The sequence below is a fragment of the Erpetoichthys calabaricus genome, chromosome 12 (genome assembly GCF_900747795.2).
Source record: "Erpetoichthys calabaricus chromosome 12, fErpCal1.3, whole genome shotgun sequence".
NCBI classification, from domain to species: Eukaryota; Metazoa; Chordata; class Cladistia; order Polypteriformes; family Polypteridae; genus Erpetoichthys; species Erpetoichthys calabaricus.
In genome coordinates, this window is record NC_041405.2 from 41,161,605 (window position 1) to 41,182,819 (window position 21,215).

Consider the following 21,215-nt stretch of genomic DNA (forward strand, 5'->3'; position numbering starts at 1 on the left):
AGTTGCATTTCAGACCTGTCAAGCATTGTATGCATGATTGAAACCAGACCCAAGTGGGTAGTGGCGTACCGGGATTCTCTGGCTCCTTGGTAATTTATGGCGGTGGTATTGGAGGTACTGTATATTTTAGGAGTTGTTTTTTAGGAGTGGTTTCTCCTGAAAAAAGGTTTTGACATAGAAAAACCACATACTGTATCAAATCTGCTGCTAAAAATATTGTAAAAGATGTTCAATGGTTTTCACCATTGAGATTTCAAGAGTGGCCAGTGGCAGCCAAGAAAAACAGGAGGATGTGGGATTGATGGTGATGAGAAAGTCATAATAAAAGACACCACCGGGATCACATGAGGGCCCAACAGTCAAAAGACAAGGCACACTGTTTTTACAGCATTTTCTAAATTTCATCAGAAGAAGAACAAGACTAAATCAAGCAAAAAGAAGAGAGACATCTTTTAGGAGGAGTCATGTATGTTCAAACGTGGCTAACTACCACCATCCCAGGTGCTAACGTGGAGCTACCCGGGTTTAGCACAGTTAGAGCGGACAGAGATATAAGTACCTGCGGGAACAGTAGCGTAGCGTGGGTGTCAGCCGCCCAGGGCGGAGGTAAAGTCCGCTGCCCCCTTATTTAGGTATGGTTCAAATTTTTACAAGATATTATTATTATTTATTGTGAAATTTTGCCGCCCCCTAAAAGTGCCGCCCGGGGCAGGCTGCCCCTGCCGCCCCCACTATGCTACGCCACTGTGCAGGAAGCACAAAGGAGGAGGACTCGCTCTCTATGTTAATACATGGTGGTGTAACTCTGGACATGTTAACGTCAAAGTCTCCACTTGCTGCAGGGACATCGAACTGTTAGCTGTAAGTTTGCGTCCCTATTACTTGCCCAGAGAGTTTGGACACGTCATTGTTGTTATTGTTTACATCCCTCCTCGGGCGGACGTGGAGACAGCGAGTGACCTCATCCATTCTGCTGTTACTAAGTTACAAACGCAGCACCCTGAGACGCTTCTGCTAATCGCTGGAGACTTTAACCATGTGACGCTGGACAAAACATTACCTGCCTTCTCCCAGTATGTGGACTGTAACATCTGGGGAAATAAGACTATTGATTTACTGTATGCAAACGTTAAAGACGCATACAGCGCCACCACGCTGCCTGCGCTTGGGAAAGCAGATCATAACCTGGGTCTGCTTCAGCCTCACTACAAACCAAGAGTGAGGGTCCTACCTACAACCACACGCTCATTCAGGAGGTGGTCCCTTGAGGCAGAGAAAGCTCTGAGAGAATGCTTTGGAACTACAGACTAGGATATCCTGCAGGGATCACATAGTGAGAACATTGAGGAGGTTGTTGACTGCACTTCTGACTACATCAACTTCTGTATGTACATTGTAGTTCCAGTAAGAACTGTATACTGCTATGCTAACAACAAGCCATGGATTACAAGTGACATCAAGGGCCTTTTGAACCAGAAGAAAAGGGCTTTTAAAGGCAGTGATCAGCATGAGCTCAAGCGCTTGCAGAAGGAACTTAGAGTCCAGCTCAGGGCGGCGAAGGAGCAGTACAGGAGAAAGCTGGAGCAGAAGTTGCAGAATAACAGCATGAAGGAAGCGTGGGATGGGATGAAGATCATCACTGGCTGCAGCTTGAAGCGGGGTGCCTCCATCGAGAGAGATGTGAAGAGAGCAAACCAAATGAACAACTTCTTTAACAGGTTTGACCACCTTAACCCACTCTCACTCTCACCTCGGAGTACTGCACCCTCCACACATCCTTCTGCTGATACCAGCATAGGAGAGACATCCCCACCCACAATTACAACAGCGCAGGTGAGCAGAGAGCTGAGGCGACTTGTGCCAGCAAAGCAGCGGGTCCAGATGGAGTATCGCCACGACTGCTGAAGGTCTGTGCATTGGAGCTGGGGGGTCCTCTACAGCGCATCTTCAACCTGAGCCTGGAACAAGGGAGAGTCCCGAGGCTTTGGAAAACATCAAAAGTATCACGTCCTAGTGAGCTGAATGACTTCCGGCCTGTTGCTGTGACATCACATGTGATGAAGACCATGGAGAGGCTGCTGCTTCACCACCTGAGGCCACAGGTTCAACACGCCCTCGACCCTCTGCAGTTTGCATATCAGGAGCAAGTGTGAGCGGAGGATGCCATCATCTATATGCTACACCGATCCCTCTCCCACTTGGACAGAGGCAGTGGTGCTGTAAGAATTATGTTTCTAGACTTCTCTAGGGCCTTCAACACAATCCAACCTCTGCTCCTTAGGGACAAGCTAACAGAGATGGGAGTAGATTCATACCTGGTGGCATGGATCGTGGACGATCTTAAAGACAGACCTCAGTATGTGCGTCTTGGGAACTGCACGTCTGACATTGTGGTCAGCAACACAGGAGCGCCACAGGGGACTGTACTTTCTCCGGTCCTGTTCAGCCTATATACATCTGACTTCCAATACAACTCGGGAGTCCTGCCAAGTGCAAAAGTTCGCTAACGACACTGCTATTGTGGGCTGCATCAGGAGTGGGCAGGAGGAAGAGTATAGAGACCTAATCAAGGTCTTTTTTAAATGGTGCGACTCAAAACACCTACACCTGAACACCAGCAAAACCAAGGAGCTGGTGGTGGATTTTAGGAGGCCCAGACCCCTCCTGGACCCCGTGATCATCAGAGGTGACTGTGTGCAGATGGTGCAGACCTATAAAATACCTGGGAGTGCAGCTGGATGATAAATTGGACTGGACTGCCAATACTGATGCTCTGTGTAAGAAAGGACAGAGCCGGTTATACTTCCTTAGTAGGCTGGTGTCCTTCAACATCTGCAATAAGATGCTGCAGATGTTCTTTCAGACGTTTGTGGCGAGCGCCCTCTTCTATGCGGTGGTGTGCTGTGGAGGCAGCATTAAGAAGAAGGACGCCTCACGCCTGGACAAACTGGTGTGGAAGGCAGGCTCTATTGTTGGCATGGAGCTGGACAGTTTAACATCTGTGGCAGAGCGAAGGGCGCTCAGCAGGCTCCTATCAATTATGGAGAATCCACTGCATCCACTAAACAGTATCATCTCCAGACAGAAGAGCAGCTTCAGCAACAGACTGCTGTCACTGTCCTGCTCCACAGACAGATTGAGGAGATCGTTCCTCCCCCAAACTATGCGACTCTTTAATTCCACCAGGGGGGGTAAACGTTAATATTTAACATTATACAAAGTTATTGTCTGTTTTTTTCACCTGTATTATTATCATTCTTTAATTTAATATTATTTATTGTATCAGTATGCTGCTGCTGAAGAATGTGAATTTCCCATTGGGATTAATAAAGTATCTATCTATCTATCTAAAGAGAGAAAGCTATCTCTAATCTGTTCTTTTAATCCTTATAATTATAAGTGACAACGTAACGATAAACTTCATGGCAATAACTCCTGGGAAAATTGAAAATTAAGGTCAAAGCTGTCTTATTTTCAGTTAAGACTACAAAATGACAACAAAAGTTCAGAAGCAATGTCTCCATGACTGAACAGTTAACTTTGTGAGCTGGAATGTTAAAGGTCTGAATCACAAATTAAAGAGAAAGTATTCTCTCATCTAACAGGTCTAAATGCTAAAATAGTATTTTTATAGGAGATCCACTTATTAAGCAAGGATCTGTTTCAGCTGCACAGAGACTGGACAGGCCAAATATTCCATTCCAGCTTTACAAAGAAAACAAGAGGTGTAGGAATTCTTGTGCATAGAACAGTCTCATTTGCATTATCAGATGTAATTTCTGATCCTGAAGGGAGATATGTGATTGTGATGGGTAATTTATTTAACTGTAAAGTGATTTTGATAAATATATATGCACCCAATATGGATGATAGGGACTTCATGAAAAATGTATTTGCATCCATTTCCAATGTGAAAACTCATAAAATTATAAAGGCTGGGGACTTTAACTGTGTTTTAAATCCAGACCAGTTTGTAACTGATCACAACTAATCAGACCCCTGGAGATTTCTAAACCCAAACTCAAGAGCATACTCCTTCTACTCACCAGTGCATCATTTCTAATCAAGAATTGATTATTTCTAAGTGCTTCCTTCGATAATATCACAAGACCAAACTGGATCTATTAAAGGCAGACACTTAATTTCCAATCTTCGACGCCTGTTTAATGTAATACAGTGATCCCTCGCTATATCGCGCTTCGCCTTTCGCGGCTTCACTCCATCGCGGATTTTATATGTAAGCATATTTAAATATATATCGCGGATTTTTTGCTGCTTCGCGGGTTTCTGCGGACAATGGGTCTTTTAATTTCTGGTACATGCTTCCTCAGTTGGTTTGCCCAGTTGATTTCATACAAGGGACGCTATTGGCAGATGGCTGAGAAGCTACCCAACCTACTTTCTCTCTCTCTCTCTCTCTCTCTCTCTCTTGCGCTGACGTAGGGGGGTGTGAGCAGGGGGGCTGTGTGCAGCTGCTTCCTGAAATGACATGCTGCACAGTGCTTCGCATACTTAAAAGCTCAAAGGGCACGTATTGATTTTTGACTTTGTTTTTCTGTGGCTCTCTCTCTCTCTCTTCCTGCTCCTGACAGAGGGGGTGTGAGCTGCCGCCTTCAACAGCTTTGTACCGGCGGTGCTTCGCATACTTAAAAGCCCTATTGATTTTTTTTTTTGACTGCTTGCTTTGCACTCCTTTGAAAAGGAAGATATGTTTGCATTCTTTTAATTGTGAGACAGAACTGTCATCTCTGTCTTGTCATGGAGCACAGTTTAAACTTTTGAAAAAGAGACAAATGTTTGTTTGCAGTATTTGAATAACGTTCCTGTCTCTCTACAACCTCCTGTGTTTCTGCGCAAATCTGTGACCCAAGCATGACATTCTAAAAATAACCATATAAACATATGGTTTCTACTTCGCGGATTTTCCTATTTCGCGGGTGGCTCTGGAACGCAACCCCCGCGATGGAGGAGGGATTACTGTATATTCACCCACAAAGTCTAACACCCAAAAGATATTTTTAGCGGTGGATGCAGTAAAAGCATTTGATAATGGTTGAATGGAACTACATTTTCACTACACTGGAGAAATTTGGGTTTGGCCCGAACATTTGTGCATGGATCAAACTACTGTATACCAGTCCAGAAGCTTCAGTTTGTATTAACAACATTAATTCAGACTGCTTTAAACTAGAATGTGGTACCAGATAAGGATGCCCCTTGTCACCCCTGCTTTTTGCAATTGCCATTGAGCCACTGCAGTTCACTGTCGAAATGCTAATGAGATAAAGGGAATTATTAGAGATGGACTTGAACAGAAAATTTCTATGTATGCAGATGATATGGTACTGTAAATATCAGATGCACAAAATATTCTGCCTGTAGTTCTAACAGCACTAACAGAATTTCAAAAGATTTCTGGTCTCAGAATTAATTTCTTCCTCAAGCACACAATATTAGATTGGACACCTTCCCTTTTATTATTGCAGATCAGTTTAAATACCTAGGGGTAGACATCACAAGCAAACATAAAGCTCTTTATCAACAAAATTTTGCCATCTGTATGAAAAAAATTAAGCAAGACTTGCATAGATGGTCAACCCTTCATCTCACTTTAGCTGAAAGAATTAACATTGTTAAGAGGAATATCCTTCCTAAGCTTCTTTTTTATTTCAAAACATTCCAATATACATCAATAAATAATTTTTTAAGAAATTAGATTCAACCATAACCTCATTTATTTGGAATTCAAAACATCCACATATCCAAAGGGCGATCCTACAAAGACCTAAGGCAGAAGGTGACATTGCTCTACCTAACTAAATTTTATTACTGGGCAGCAGATGTACAAGTTATAAAAACCTGGACATGGACACAAATAGATGAACATACACAAGCTTAGTCCGCAATAGAAATAAAATCCTGCAGTACTTCTTTATATTCCTTGCTTTGTACCCCAATAAGTACAAGTCATCAACAATATACTAACAACCCAATTGTGCTTCACTCACTCACAATATGGAAGCAATGTAGGAAGTATTTTAAGATGGTGAAGCTTTTATCTGTGGCACCACTGCACAAAAACCCTGTCAAACGTACGCAGTTTTTAATGTCTGGAAAACATTCAGGATTAAATCACTTAGTGATCTGTACATAGGCAACGTCTTTGCATCCTACAAACAATTACACTCCAAATTTAACTTTCCAGCAATACATTTCTTTCACTACCTTCAAATTATAAACTTTGCTAAACAAAACCTGCCAGAAAAATATTGATCAGTCTCAGACAGCATCTCCATAATATGTAAAACCATTTTACAGTCCCTCCCTTTCAAAGATCCAAGAATACAGTGGGAAAAGGATCTCTCACTCAACATCTCAGAAAAGGAGTGGAATGCACAGAATTCAGTCAAGCTCCATATGCACAAAGCATACAATTATTCTACTTAAAATTATATATTGAGCACATCTCTCTCATTTAAAATGGCCCAAAAATGTTTCCAGGGCAAGATCCAACCTGCAAACGTTGCAATCAAATTCCAGACTCTAAGTTTCACATGTTTTGGGTGTGTACCAAATTAACATCATTTTGGACCAAAATCTTTAAATGCCTTTCAGACAGCCTTGGTGTCACAATCTCTCCTAATCCATTAACAGCTGTGTTTGGTGTACTTCCAGATGGGCTTAAAGTGGAGAAGGACAAACAAACTGTAATTGCCTTTACTACACTATTGGCACGTAGACTTATTTTGCTAAACTGGAGGAATCCTAACTCTCCTATTTTAAGTCAGTGGGTAACTGATGTTATATACTATTTGAAATTGGAAAAAATCAAATTCTTACTTAGCGGATCTGTACAAAACATTTTCAAAACCCGGCAGGAACTAATCAATAAAATGTTAGAATAACTATTTTAATTGAGCAGATTCTCTCCCCTCTTTTTTCCCTTTTTTATTTTTTTACTCTATTTATTTTTAATTATTTATTAGTTTATTTATTTACTAGCTTAAATTTTTACTCTGCTGGCCTAGCTGTCTTTCTCATGGGTTGGGGTTGATTTGTTTTTAACCAAGTCCTGTAAAAGTTGACTTATTTGTATGGAATGTCATTTGTTATTAAAATCAATAAAATGAAAAAAGATATATTAACTGCTTTAACTTCCCTCTTGGCATTTTCTTCTTTTTGTAACATTAGTGTCAGACTGTTAGTTTCTTTATTGGCTTTTTTTTAACTAACATTAGATATTACTACAAAATAGAAGTGTAAAGCTTCACCTTCTCGTTATCCTCTATATCACAATGTTGCAGGATGTTTCTCATTTCCCTGTCCAGTTCACGTTCAGCAGCTCTCAAGAGGTCATTCATGTCAGCACTCTTTTGTTGAAAAAGAGCCATTTGATGCTGCCACACCAAAAACATTTTCTGAGCTTATTCCTTGTTTATACTCTACTGTAGATGCTAAAAATTGGTGATGAAGGGTATGGCTGCACTTAAAAGAGACTCCAAAAAGCCTCCTTTCTGGTTCCAAATAGCTTTCTTCTTTTTTAAGGATAATTTTCAAACACTTATTTTTGTAACAGATCCTTTATGCTTCTTGAGTTGTTTCGGCTGCCTGGGTGAAAGAGGGATATTGCATTTTAAAGTATTACAGGCTATTTCAGGTAAAGCTTTAATTACATCGTCAGAAGACGCATTTATAAGATATTTTCTGCAACAATACAATATAATACAAGGAAAAAAAAAAAACCCTTATAGGGAAAAAATGGAAGAAACCTTGGGAAAGACAGTTCAAAGAGAGACCCATTGCTAGGTAGGTTGGGCGTGCAGTGGGTGTCATCAACAAGAGCAACGGAATAAGGCTTTGATATTTCTGCTTATTCTGGCCGACATGCTGATAGAATGCAAGACTTGAAAAAGAGCAGCTTCTCTTATCTTTTCATAATGTACATGCCGGGCCAATCCGGTGGTAACAGAATAGTTCTTAATCGCAGTTCATCAGGGGTCTGAGCTTTCAAATCCAATTGAGTAATATAAGTGGTGTCGAGCTTAATCGTCTGGCTTTTCTTCCCCTGAAATAATACATTTTGAACCAAGTAAATGATAGACAGATTCCAGTGATAAGTGTATTTTGTGAAAGTTTTTCTATCTCCTTCCCTAGTCAATCCCATCAGATCATCTACAATGACCAAATTTATTTTCTCAGGAGGGAGAAGTTCATGTTCATCATCATATAAAGCCTTTAGGACCACCCTCAATAAATTTTAACCAACAGCTTATCGAAAATTTTCTGCCAGCAACTATAAAACCAAATTATATTTTGAAAAGGATGAGGCACATCATTCAAGTTTTCCAGTCATTTTTTCTTACATAATAGGATATACCAGAACAGGACAGCCCTGAGATAATTATGGCAAAGGGATGTTGAAGTCTAATATGAAAATCTCTTTTAGTATCTATATGGCAATGTACTGTAAGTCTTTTAGGAGAACCTTCTTTTTATACACCACTAATTTTACTTTGTGAGTGGCCTGTTTTCTAAAGTGAAGCGTTTTTTATCTCTACGGATCTAATTACAATGAACCAATAACTCTCGAGGAACAGGTTCATGAGATGTTGTAAAATTCTGAACTAGTTTGGTTAGTGATTTGAGGATTACAATTTTACTCCTTTCGTGGTTAATGATAATGCCTTTCACCTTCATACATGTATTGCCTTGTATGTCTTTGGATCTCCTGAAACAAATTCTGTTATACAATCACCAGGATTTAATTCATCATTTCAACAGCTTGAAGAGGCATGATCGTAACATTGCATATTTTGATAATCTACCACAACAACCACCAATGTATTTTTTGCTTTGTTTTCCCTTCTTGAAAAAACAGTGAAATAGCCTACCTTTTGGAAAGAACACCAATGTGCATGTATGCTGAAAAGGTTAGCATATAGTATGCCACTAAAGCAGAGCTTTTTATGCAGTCTGTTTTTCTTGCCCACCCTGGGAGGGCGGAGTGACATGCCTGTATGTTTGCTGATGTCCCACCTCCCTGGGGTAGAGGCACTATGTGGCGGTTGAAGTCTGCTCATTCAAACACTGTTGTTGGTAGGAGTAAGATCTAGGTACACTGTGTAAAAGCATTTGCCAGGCTAAAATGCTTTGCGCAGCGATAGCTTTCAAGTTTTTTAAAATGAACAATCACTTACAGTTTAACACTTGCTAGGTTGAAATGCTTTATACATTTTTAGCTTTCGATTTTTTAAAATAAATGAGCGCTTACATATTTCTTAGAATTATGTGTGTGCTTTAATAACATTCCTCACGACCTTTGTCTTCTTTAATATAAACAGCAGGACATGCTCAAATTATTTTTAATATACTGAAGGATTTTTACTCAGAATGTAACCCGCGTCAGCGCTTTTTTTGTTTTCTCAAAAGATGTTAAGACTTTTGCAAATTAACCAGAAACTCCTGAATGTAAAACATAGTCTTCCTTGGGATATTTCTTATGATATTTAAGACTTGCATATTTCTTAGACTTACACGTGTGCTTTAATAACATTCCCTACTACTCTTGTCTATTTTGGTATGAACAATGGGACCCGTCAAATTATTTTAATAAGTTCTGTAGCAAACTATGGGCTTTATTTGCAATATAAACAGCATGAGAACATTTTTTACTAAGGGCCATAAAGAGCTGGGGGGCTTCAGAAGATGTTAAGGCTTTTGATAATATTAACAAGAATCTCCTTGGGATATAGAATTTCATTTCTTATGATATGTAAAAGATAAACACTTAGGTTTTAAGACTTAAATATTTCTTAGTTTAATACATGTGTTTTGATGTAATGAAAGGGACACATTCAAATTAGTTTTAAAGGCTCCTCAAAGAGTAAGGTCTTATGAGTTTTAAAGGTAACCTATATTTGTTATTTTAATATTTGTTTTCAGACCCGCTGAATGTTGTGGGGATGTTTTGAAAAAATGTGTTAAGGCTTTCATCAGTACAAAAACGTCTTCCTTCGGATATTTCATATGATAAATGAGCCTTAACTTATTTTTATGTTTTTGATATCTTTAATAGTTAATACTAAAGTATGCCTGGTTCATTTAAAATATAATTTTAATTGTTTGATTTTAAATGTAGGAGACATGTATTTTCCGATCTCATTAAAAAAATTCTTCATTACTGTAAATGATTTAACATTTGCATGTTTGGTTAAGGCTTCTTGTGTCTTGAAATTTTGTAACGATTCATGACTGTTTGTTTTAACAGCCCCAGACTTAGCACCAAAGGCTCTATGTCCCTGTGACTGTGTTTTAACAGCTGCATGCTTAGTTAAGGCTAAGAGCACTGGATTCCTGTGGCTGTTTTTAACAGCTGCTGGCTTAGTGGCTGTTTTCATTGTTAAGGCTTAGCAAAAGATCTTTATCTCAGTTTAAAATATTTAATAGCATCCTTCATCCCATTATCAAGAAAAAAGGAGGTATGCATATTAATTGAGAATCCTAATATTTTCTTAATATAATTAGTTTGAATTGTAAAAAGATACGCACTTGCTTTGCTATGTACTACAAGGAAGTGTATTTTTAAATGAGGCTTCTATTATTAGTTTTGAATCCGGTGTTTTTAAAATGAAGTTATGTTTCAGGACAGGGCATGTAAGAGCCAAATTCATAAATATTTTACTAGATGACAATGCATAATCTATGGGAGGTTCCTAAAACCCCCATAAGTTGAGTAAAATTGGTATATTCTAGCTATTTCTATCTGCTTTGACTAAACATTATTCTCAGTTAGTGACAAGCCTTGCCATGTGTAATGCGTAGAGGGCATAAGGTTTTAAAACGTGCCCGTGCCTACGGGCCTATGGACCATTTGAGTGTGTGAATTAACTCTAAGAAAACAGTGCTTATTCAAGTACTGTGCCGTACATTTAAAGCGTACAGAAGAAGAAGCTAAGAATCTTTAACTATATAAGAAGTTAAGACTCTCTAAGTATAGAAGAAGAAGTAAAGAACTTTTAAATACAGAAATAACTAAAGTTTCTCAAGAAAAGCTAAGTTTAGAGAAGATATATTTTTCTCTTTTTTTGCCATTTATTCTACGTGTGTAACTACTTTTTTCTTTATTCTTGTGTGGATTATTTGCTTTTAACTTTCACTAAATATTTTTAAAGCAAACTTTTGGACTGAGAGATTTCTTTTGGCACGTGTTTATCCATGCTTGACCTCACCTTATACTTTGGCGGCTACAGGGCATAAGTATCATAACTTATAATTCGGGAGTGGGGGATACATTTCGTAATTTATAATTTGGGGTGGGGTACATCTCATAAATCATAATTTGGGGTGGGGCTATATTTCATAAATCATATTTAATAATTCGTATTTTTGTAAATCATGATTCATACTTCATAATTTAGGGCGGACGTGAGGTCATCATTCATTCATTTGGCAGTCCCTATCTTCTATTACTATTTTACAATAGTGTACAGGTTATTAAAGGAATTACAGAAAAACATGGTGGTAGTGTAGACACATTCCTAGATGATCTATGTTTGTTTGCCAGTGCGGATGTTGGGCAAAAGCCTGTCTATTGTAAATAAAGGACTGAGGTAAGTGTAATACTGATGTGGAAATTCTCTTTTAAATAATAGTCGAGATCACCATTTTAATGTTTGTAAGATTAACTTATTTTAATACAGCAATCCTGAGGAAGTCATCTTATGATTAAATAACAACTTCTTATATGTAATATAACAGTTAAAAGTTTAGATGTCATATGGTCTCATCATGTTCATGGTTAATGTGTTGCAAACAAAGGGTACTGAAAGTGCAGGAAAGACACACTCAGAATGCTTCACAATTTCACATAGAAAGTTTCTTCTGTTCCTCTTAAGTTTGTTCCCGTATCTTCTGGTTTGTTTTAATCCTAATTTCAAAGAATAGCAGTCCTTGCAATCTTAACATTGGCCCTTTATTGTCTAAGTCAACAGCACAAGTATTACTGCCAGCAATACGACAGGATGGTAATCCCTAGAAGAACAAAAATTGGATGAAGCAATTTGTTAAGCCAATCCACTCTTGTATTTGATCAGTAAACAAGATAAGGGTGTCTGTGACAAAACCACACAACAATGGCTATGTCCATTATACAAGCAGAAGGTCAAAATGGCCACAGTGTGATGTAACTGTTATATTTATCAAAATAATAATTATTACGGTAAAAAAGCAAACTGTGCCAAAAAGAATCTTGACGCGCATTTAATATCTGTCAAAACTTTCTGTAAAACACAAAGTACTTGTATTTTGATGGAATCAAGTAAATTAAATGTATTACATAAAATCAAATATCCAAACATGAATTCCAAATAATGAATTTATCACCTCTCTTAAATCCATAATAAATATGTAGGATATTTGACTGCTAAAAGTTATTAGCCTTAAAAGTAATCTATAAACTAGTAATCACAACATTATTATATATTATATTATGGACTTTTGCGAAAAATGTTGATAGTTGTCAACCATCAAATATGTAGCAAAGAAGCTTTTCTGTAATGAAAATTGTGCTTTAAAAATTTTTAATGAAGTAGACATACAACAATCTTGCACATAATATTAACTTAGACATCTCCATTAAATCCTTCAATCTGCACAGTTCAAATTTATATACTGTGCCTAATAACCATTATTATGTAATGACAGGACATTTTCTAACTGGTTTGAAAATGTTATGATGTTTTAAAATATTAAAGTACTTAATTACTTCATTATGTTTTTTATATAATTGTATTTGGGAAAATTGATGTTTACCTGTTAGGATAACAACCATTGATTGATATTTTCTTCAATATTAGGGAGAAACAGGACCTCCAGGACACCCAGGCCAACCAGGACATCCTGTGGATAGCCCAGGAGAGAGCATAATCTTCAAAGGAGACAAGGTAACTCGGACTGCAACCCTGGCATAAATAATATAAGAAAAAGGGTAAAATTTTGAAAAGCATCAAGAAGTATCCTCAAACTCTATCAATAGTTATACAGGTATAATAAAATATTTTACTACTTCAAACTTATAAATCCAGCCATCAATTTTCCAAATATCTTCCAAATATTGTTAATGGTTTTTATTTTCTATTTATCATTTGCAGAGAAACGTTCTTCTAGGAAAACTATAAAGAGGGTTTTTGGGATAGGTTTTTGGTACTACCCAAACCAATGAGGAAAAAAGTGTAAAAATTTGTATTATTCCTAGTGGGCCTTTTCATTTTAAAATACTGTTCCTAAAGGAGATGAAAATATCTATTGAAACTACTCAACTCGATTAAGATTTAATTTTTAAAAAATATTAAAATGGTTGGAAAGTAATAGTGTCCTTACAGAAATATTTTATTCTGATACTATTTTTGCTGACTTAAATGGTCTAGAATGTTGAGGATCAGCGTTTCAGATGTGGCAAGAGATATCTAAAATTTTACCATAATACCACAGGACAGTAAACATATAATTCTACTTCAAAATTGTAATTAAGAAAGAGTAATATCATGTTCATAAGTTGAAATCACACAATATCAGTTTTTATTGCCTGATCTTAAGAAAAAGTCTTTTTTGAACAAAAAAATTACAAAATTAAAATGCTACAAACACATGGGTCCATCTACTAAATTTTAAAACAGAAGCATCAGTTATGTAATAGCATGTCTTTCTAGTGTAACAACATACTGAATTAACCAGAGGAAATCCACATGGAAACCAAAAACATGTAAACTGTATATAACAGACAGTATAGTGAAAGAAGAAGCCAGTGTGTGTGAATTGTGACTTTCTTGTTTGCCCCACTTTTTTTCATCACTCACAATATATAAAGAGCTGTGTACCTCTTTTTCTTTTCAGGGAGAACCTGGTTTCCCTGGATTTCTGGGACTTCCTGGACTTCCTGGACCATTGGTAAGACATTTTTTTGGGTCCTGTGCCAGTTGTTGTTAAATCAGTTAATGTAGTCATCTATTGGTTTATGTTTAGCACTTAATTAACAATGTCTTTTTCAAGCATTTTAATTAGTCTTCCTCCCATTAAAGCATCAGTTTTGCATTTTTTAGGTCAAATTTATTATTTCACAATCATGGTGGACCTTGGGTTGCTATAGGAAATTGTTTTCTAAAGTGAAATGTTTTTTATACATTTTAAAAAATACAGCACCTATGTTTTCAGTTTAAAATGGAGTCCAAATGGCACAAAAACAAAAGCCTTAAAAACTGTATGCAGTTGGAGATAGCAAAAGGTTTGTCTTCCGTGTTCCAGAGGTATGTTTTTTTTTTTTTTGACAACGAAAAGACAGTGCAAATGATATATTTAATGATGGATTCTTGGCACTGTTTCCTGATGTAAGTGCACACTTTGTTTATATGTCTGTTCAATGGTCTGTTCATTTAAACAAGGAAGGAAATCAGGAGGTTGTAATAATTTGAGGTGACCTCATTAGTTGTCTGAAGCTTCCCAGTAGCTTCAGGCTATATATTTTCTTCCATTAGTATTTCAAACTCTGTCTCTCCCTCTTTTTATTTTCCTTATTTTGCAGTCTGTTGCAGCTTTTCATTATTTTACTCTTGATTGCACAAATGTGTGCTATGATTATAGGAGATTAAAGGAGGTGATGCAATTAAAAGACAGCATGAAATGTGAATGAAGTAGGCAGGGGGCTTTACACAGAAGAGCATAAGATGGCTTTAAAGAAACAAGTACCAAGGTAATAGTGAATTGATCAAAAAATGTTCTAGCACTACAGTCTTACTGGAAGTACATCTTATGTTCCTCTAACTCTAAAGAAGCTGCCAAAATGCAACCCTAAGATACTGATCGTCAAAAGCTGAAAACACAACAGTTGAAAGACAGTAAGCAAGAAAGGTCCTTGTGTTGTGCAGATTTACTTTCCCCACCTGAACTACAAAAGACTTTGTTTTGATTTATGATTCAACAGATAAAGTACTTTCTGTGCTGTATTTCAAATAATGAGTACATGATGAAGTCATATATAGCACTGATGTCCAATCACAAGACTAGCAGACTTTTACAGAGACTCTCTCTTTTTGAAACTTATTTAGAATTATTTAAAAAATAATATTAAATTAGTAATGGCTTTAATGTAGTTAATAAATTAATTAATGTTATTAATTAGTAATGTTAGGATTTGGCCTCTTGCTTGTTACCATACATTTTTGAATGAATTTTTAAACTAAAATGAATAGATTTGACTGTCAACACAGACCCATGCACCAGCCTGCCTTAACTGCCTCTCGGACAAGCTGTGAACTTGGGGATTGTCACATAGTGAACGTACAAAATCTGGTGGCTGTCTACATCTATAACATCAGATAATATAAAAAATATATATTCTTCGTTCCCATATTTACTTAGTAGAACTGCCACAACCACTGCGTAAATTTCCCCATTATGCCGTGTTGGAAAAACTGCTCATTCAAAAATACAAACAGTTCATATCCGTGGCAAGGATAAAAGTTAAGTTACAAGCTCGTCTGGAGATCGAAGAGACCAAGAACTGGAGCAAGGACTAATGTAAGGTGGAAAGAATTCAGACCTGGGCTGACTTCATATAATGAGAAATGTTCAGTTGCTTTCATATAAGTTGTTTGAACTGTTATATCTGATATATATATATATATATATATATATATATATATATATATATATATAATGTTATTGACTGCTCAGCAACCTTACAACTTGTGAGTAGAAACTGTTATTGAATCTACTGGTGCCAGTGCAAATGGTCATTTATCTAAAGGGAGGAATGAGAAAAGGGACAGTGCAGGATGGCTCAGGTTGTTAATTATACTGTTCGCAGGAAAAATGTTACATATGTCCTAAAAAGAAGCCAACTGGGTGGAATTTATATTCTGTGTCGCCTTCACCACCCTCTTCAGTACTTTTATGTTCTTGATCCAAGCAGGTGCTAAGTCAGGGTGTTATGCTGTCTGTGTTGTGGACTGTACTATATATCTGTAAAAGTTCGTAACAACAGGTGGAGAAATGCAATCTGCTCTCAGATGTATGAGAAAGTATACACAATTACGGTCCTTTTTGACAAGAGTTCACTTCAGTTTGTCAGTTATGGTCACTCTAAGAAATTTAAGGCTGTTCATTCTTTCAAAAGTATTCCATCTGAAGTAGATTTTGTGTGGTCTGCCTTGTGCTTTTAGAAGTCTATCACCAGCTTCTTGGTTTTGCACTAAGGGTGAGATTGTTGTCCTGGAATCACTGAATCTCCAGATAGACATCTTCACTGTAAGTTGTCTCATCATTGTTGTTGATCAGGATTGTGATGAAGGTGCCAATAAAAAAATGTAATGATGGAGCCACATAGTCAGAGGTAAACAACGAGTAACAAAGCGATCTCGGCACACCACCCTGTTGAGTGCCTAAGGTGAGGGTCAGCATGAAGGATGTGCAGCTACCAATCTGCAAATTCTGAGGTCTGTTGGTTAAGAAGTCCATAATTCAGTTGTGGAGGACAGTGCCGTAAGAGCCATTTGTTAGTTAGTTAGGTCATATTAAATTGATAGAAGTATTTTCTTAGTTATGTTAAAATGTTTGCTTATATATTAGTGCATAGTCAATGGGAGGTTCTATGATAACCACCACAAGCTAAATTATACGTGAATTTCCCCCTGGGATTAATAAAGTATCTATCTATCTATCTATCTATCTATCTATCTATCTATCTATCTATCTATCTATCTATCTATCTATCTATCTATCTATCTATCTGTCTGTCTGTCTGTCTGTCTGTCTGTCTGTCTGTCTGTCTGTCTGTCTGTCTGTCTATCTATCTATCTATCTATCTATCTATCTATCTATCTACTGTACATGGAATATTTTAATTATTTCTTGTCCCTCTGACTACAGACTAATTCCAGTTTATGATCTGCCTTACAATTTGTAAGGGATGGAGAGTAATTAGTTTCAAACTGTACGTATTTATAGAACATACTGAATGTGCTAAGCGAAGCCTGTGTAAGTTTGCCACTGAGAAATAACACAATCTTTAAGTATATAAAGTGTCTGAATTTTAACACAAGAGAGCTAAGATTGTAGAAGAAAGCTTTTTTTCCTTTTTTGCTTTTTATTCTGCTTGTGTAATAACTTTTTTTCTGAATTTTTGTGATTTTTTCCATTTTAAATTCTCACTGAACCTTTTCAAAACAAACTTTATTAGACTGAGAAGTTTCTTTTATTACACGGATCGTACCTTGCTAACTCAGTAGCTGCTCGATTTTGTGAACTTGAAAGGTACTCCTAAAATGAGGAGGTGGTCAGTTTTGTGGTACAACAGTGTTAAATGTTGAGCTGTAGTCTATTAACAGGACTCTCTCATAATAGTTTTTATTATGCAGATGTACCTGGATATAAGGTCATTTAAATGCGTATGTATCAATCCCCCCATTCTATCCCCATCCCTGCCCCCAACCCTCATAGTCTTAGGGTATTTTGGAAAAAAAGGCACAAATGAGCTTTGTGCGGATATGTTTTATGCAAACTCATATCTTTTATATTAATGTCCTTAATATTGGTGGGTGCCCAATTTCCTTTCTGTGGTCATCCACTATAGAAATCTACACTGTGATATTTTCCTGTGGAGTCGGGACTTCTTTCTTTCTAGCATCTCTTTGTCCTCTCTAATCCCATTTCATCCTATATTATATTTTTATTGCTACAGTTAGGTTTCAATTCAAAACAGTCAATGTGCTGTATGTTTATCTCTCTGAAATCTCTTTCTGTCTCATTAAATTGGGATTCAGATCTGGCACCCTCCTCTCCTTGAAGTAGAGCTCAATTTTAAATGCAAAAATTTCTTTAAAAATCCCAATCATCTATTTATTCAGGATATAGTTGTTTTTGGAATTTATACAGATTCAATGAAATGGAAAGTACTGGGTTTAACTCCAATCCTGTTTGTGCTTTATGTTGTTTAAGTTCTTGGTTTTTTTACACATGTTCAGGTCCTGTCCTCCTGCCGTTTCTTTTTGGCACTCCATTTTTAACTCTCTTTCATTTGCTTTATATGTTTTTATTATGTGTTCTTCACAGCTTTCTCTCCTCCTGGATTTTTCATCATACTCTTTCAGGTCATTTATTAAGCATTGAATATTATGTTCACTAGCTTTATAGCTGCTGAGATCCTCACAGCAACTTGCCGGATAAACCAGAAGCAATGTTCAATACATGCCTGGAGGAATTTATTTTATGATTTATTTCTTATTGAACTTTAGGGTGCTTGCATTAATATTTCCTGTCCACACACTCGCTCATCTCTTGAAACTGAAGTTCAGCTCATTAAGAACTGTTTATTTTGCTTTAATTAGGATGTGTACACCAATGTGTGCTTTCTTAGATGGCTCTTTCTTAGTCATCTCTGGTTTAGGTTTAAGGGTCCGGGAATTTTCCTTTGTCCAGTTTTGATGTTTGTAATGTTTCTTATTTGCTTGTTCCCATGTTTCTTTAAAATCAATAAAAAAGTACAAAACATTTTGGAATATTATATATTTACTGCTGTCATGAATTGGATTAATTGAATTTAGTATCAGATACAGTAGATAGAAACTTTCTGGTAATAAGTGAACTTTTATGTGTTTGGAAGAGAAGCTAGCTGATTTCTCGTACCTTGCTAACTCAAGTTTGATTGATTTGTGAAAGCTTCTCATTTTCAGATATTATGGTTACAATAATTAGTATCCAGAAAAGAAACTTACTCATCAATCATTCTATCTTAATCAAATAATGCACATTTGTGTTTACAATAGTCCATAATCTTATGGCTTCTATTTAAATATAATATCCAAAACAGAAAGGAATTTAATAAAATGTTTTTATAAGGCACACAAACTGCTTTTCCCTCTTTCTATCCAGCGTTAGTCACCTGAGAAGTTCTTGGACTCCCAGCATCTCTTAAGAGACGTGCGCAGGCTTTTTTTGGATTTTGTAATAACACTTTGGGCAGGGTGGAGTTCTGTCTTTCTGGAGATAAATTAAAAAAAGCACTTCTGGCTGTCCAGGAATGATTCACTAACTATTCACTCTTGCTGATCAAGTATGGAGAGAGCTAGTAAAACTCTGCATAAACAAGGCTTCAGGGCCAGATGAAATCACTCCCAGTGTGCTGAAAACATGTGCCAGCAAGCTCTGAACAGAACAGAACCTGTTCTCCCTTTCCCTGAATTTGCAGAAGGTTCCCCAGCTGTCTAGAGAATCCTTTGTGATCCCAGTGCCAAAGGATTGACATTCATGTAATCCCAACAACTTCAGACCAGTTGCATCGTACATCATGAAGACTTTTTAGAGGCTGGTCCTAAAACAGCTACAAAAACTATTTTAGACCATCTGGATCTTCTGCAGTTTGCCTATGACACATATAGTTATGGAGGATGCTCTCATTTACATGCTCCACAAAGCCTATTCCCCATTTGAACAAAGCTGGCTCCACAGTCAGGGTAATGCTCTTTGACTTTTCCAGTGCTTTTAAAACCATTCTGCCTCATGATGCCCCCGCAGTCTCCTGGATCATAGACCAACTGACCAACAGACAGCAGTTTGTGAGGCCTAGGAACTGTGTGTCAGAAATGGCGGTGCGTAATACTGGAGTACAGTGGAACCTCGGTTCACGAATGCCTCGGTACACGTACAACTCGGTTTACGACCAAAAAGTTCGCCAAACTTTTGCCTCGGTTCACGACCACACACTCGGTATACGAACAAGCCAGTTTCCCTTTCGGTTTGTGCGCGCTGATGATTTCCGCACGTGTTGCATTGTTCACGGTCAGACGTGAACTGCTGAACTGCTGCAATGTAAGAGAGAGAGAGCAGGCAGGCTCGTGTGCTGATGAGAGAGAGAGAGCAGGCAGGCTCGTGTGCTGATGAGAGAGAGAGAGCAGGCAGGCTCGTGTGCTGATGAGAGAGAGAGAGAGCGCGTGCAGCTGAGAGCAAGCCTGTACGTGCAGCTGAGCAGGGAGCCTGGGTGTTTGTCAGTGTTATTCAATGTTTTTATATTAGTTTACTACAGTGATCCCTCGCTATATCGCGCTTCGCCTTTCGCGGCTTCACTCCATCGCGGATTTTATATGTAAGCATATTTAAATATATATCGCGGATTTTTCGCTGCTTCGCGGGTTTCTGTGGACAATGGGTCTTTTAATTTCTGGTACATGCTTCCTCAGTTGGTTTGCCCAGTTGATTTCATACAAGGGACGCTATTGGCAGATGGCTGAGAAGCTACCCAACTTACTTTCTCTCTCTCTCTCTCTCTTGCGCTGACGTAGGGGGGTGTGAGCAGGGGGGCTGTGTGCAGCTGCTTCCTGAAATGACATGCTGCACAGTGCTTCGCATACTTAAAAGCTCAAAGGGCACGTATTGATTTTTGACTTTGTTTTTCTGTGGCTCTTTCTCTGTCTCTTCCTGCTCCTGACAGAGGGGGTGTGAGCTGCCGCCTTCAACAGCTTTGTACCGGCGGTGCTTCGCATACTTAAAAGCCCTATTGATTTTTTTTTTTGACTGCTTGCTTTGCACTCCTTTGAAAAGGAAGATATGTTTGCATTCTTTTAATTGTGAGACAGAACTGTCATCTCTGTCTTGTCATGGAGCACAGTTTAAACTTTTGAAAAAGAGACAAATGTTTGTTTGCAGTGTTTGAATAACGTTCCTGTCTCTCTACAACCTCCTGTGTTTCTGCGCAAATCTGTGACCCAAGCATGACATTCTAAAAATAACCATATAAACATATGGTTTCTACTTCGCGGATTTTCCTATTTCGCGGGTGGCTCTGGAACGCAACCCCCGCGATGGAGGAGGGATTACTGTATTACACTGTGCATTCTATGGTGTAATTAACTATATTTGTGCTTAAAAATATTTTAAAAAATATATTTACATACAGTTCGTATGGTCTGGAATGGATTAATTGTATTTACATACAATCCTATGGGGGAAATCGCTTCGGTTCATGACCAATTCGGTTTACAACCAGGGGTTTGGAACGAATTATGAACCGAGGTTCCACTGTACCTCAGGGAATTGTCCAGTCTCACTTCTTGTTTACCCTTAACATAACAGACTTCCAGCACAATACCAGCATTTACCATCTCATCCATCATAGGCTGCATTAAAACTAGAGACGAGTCAGAGTACAGGAAGGATGTGGAGAACTTTGC

The 21,215-nt window shown here is 37.7% G+C and overlaps 2 protein-coding genes across 2 annotated transcripts in view; one reads left to right on the forward strand and one right to left on the reverse strand.

The window, feature by feature from the left end:
• The window catches only part of col4a6 (collagen, type IV, alpha 6), a 542,265-nt gene that overhangs the window by 192,630 nt on the left and 328,420 nt on the right, over window positions 1-21,215 (forward strand). Inside the window, exons 12-13 of the mRNA XM_028815433.2 lie at window positions 12,855-12,941; window positions 13,891-13,944. Coding sequence (XP_028671266.1) covers window positions 12,855-12,941; window positions 13,891-13,944 — 141 coding nt within the window. The remainder of the gene's footprint in view (window positions 1-12,854; window positions 12,942-13,890; window positions 13,945-21,215) is intronic.
• Window positions 1-21,215, reverse strand: part of LOC127529743 (craniofacial development protein 2-like) — a 928,907-nt gene that overhangs the window by 114,611 nt on the left and 793,081 nt on the right. The window lies entirely within an intron of this gene.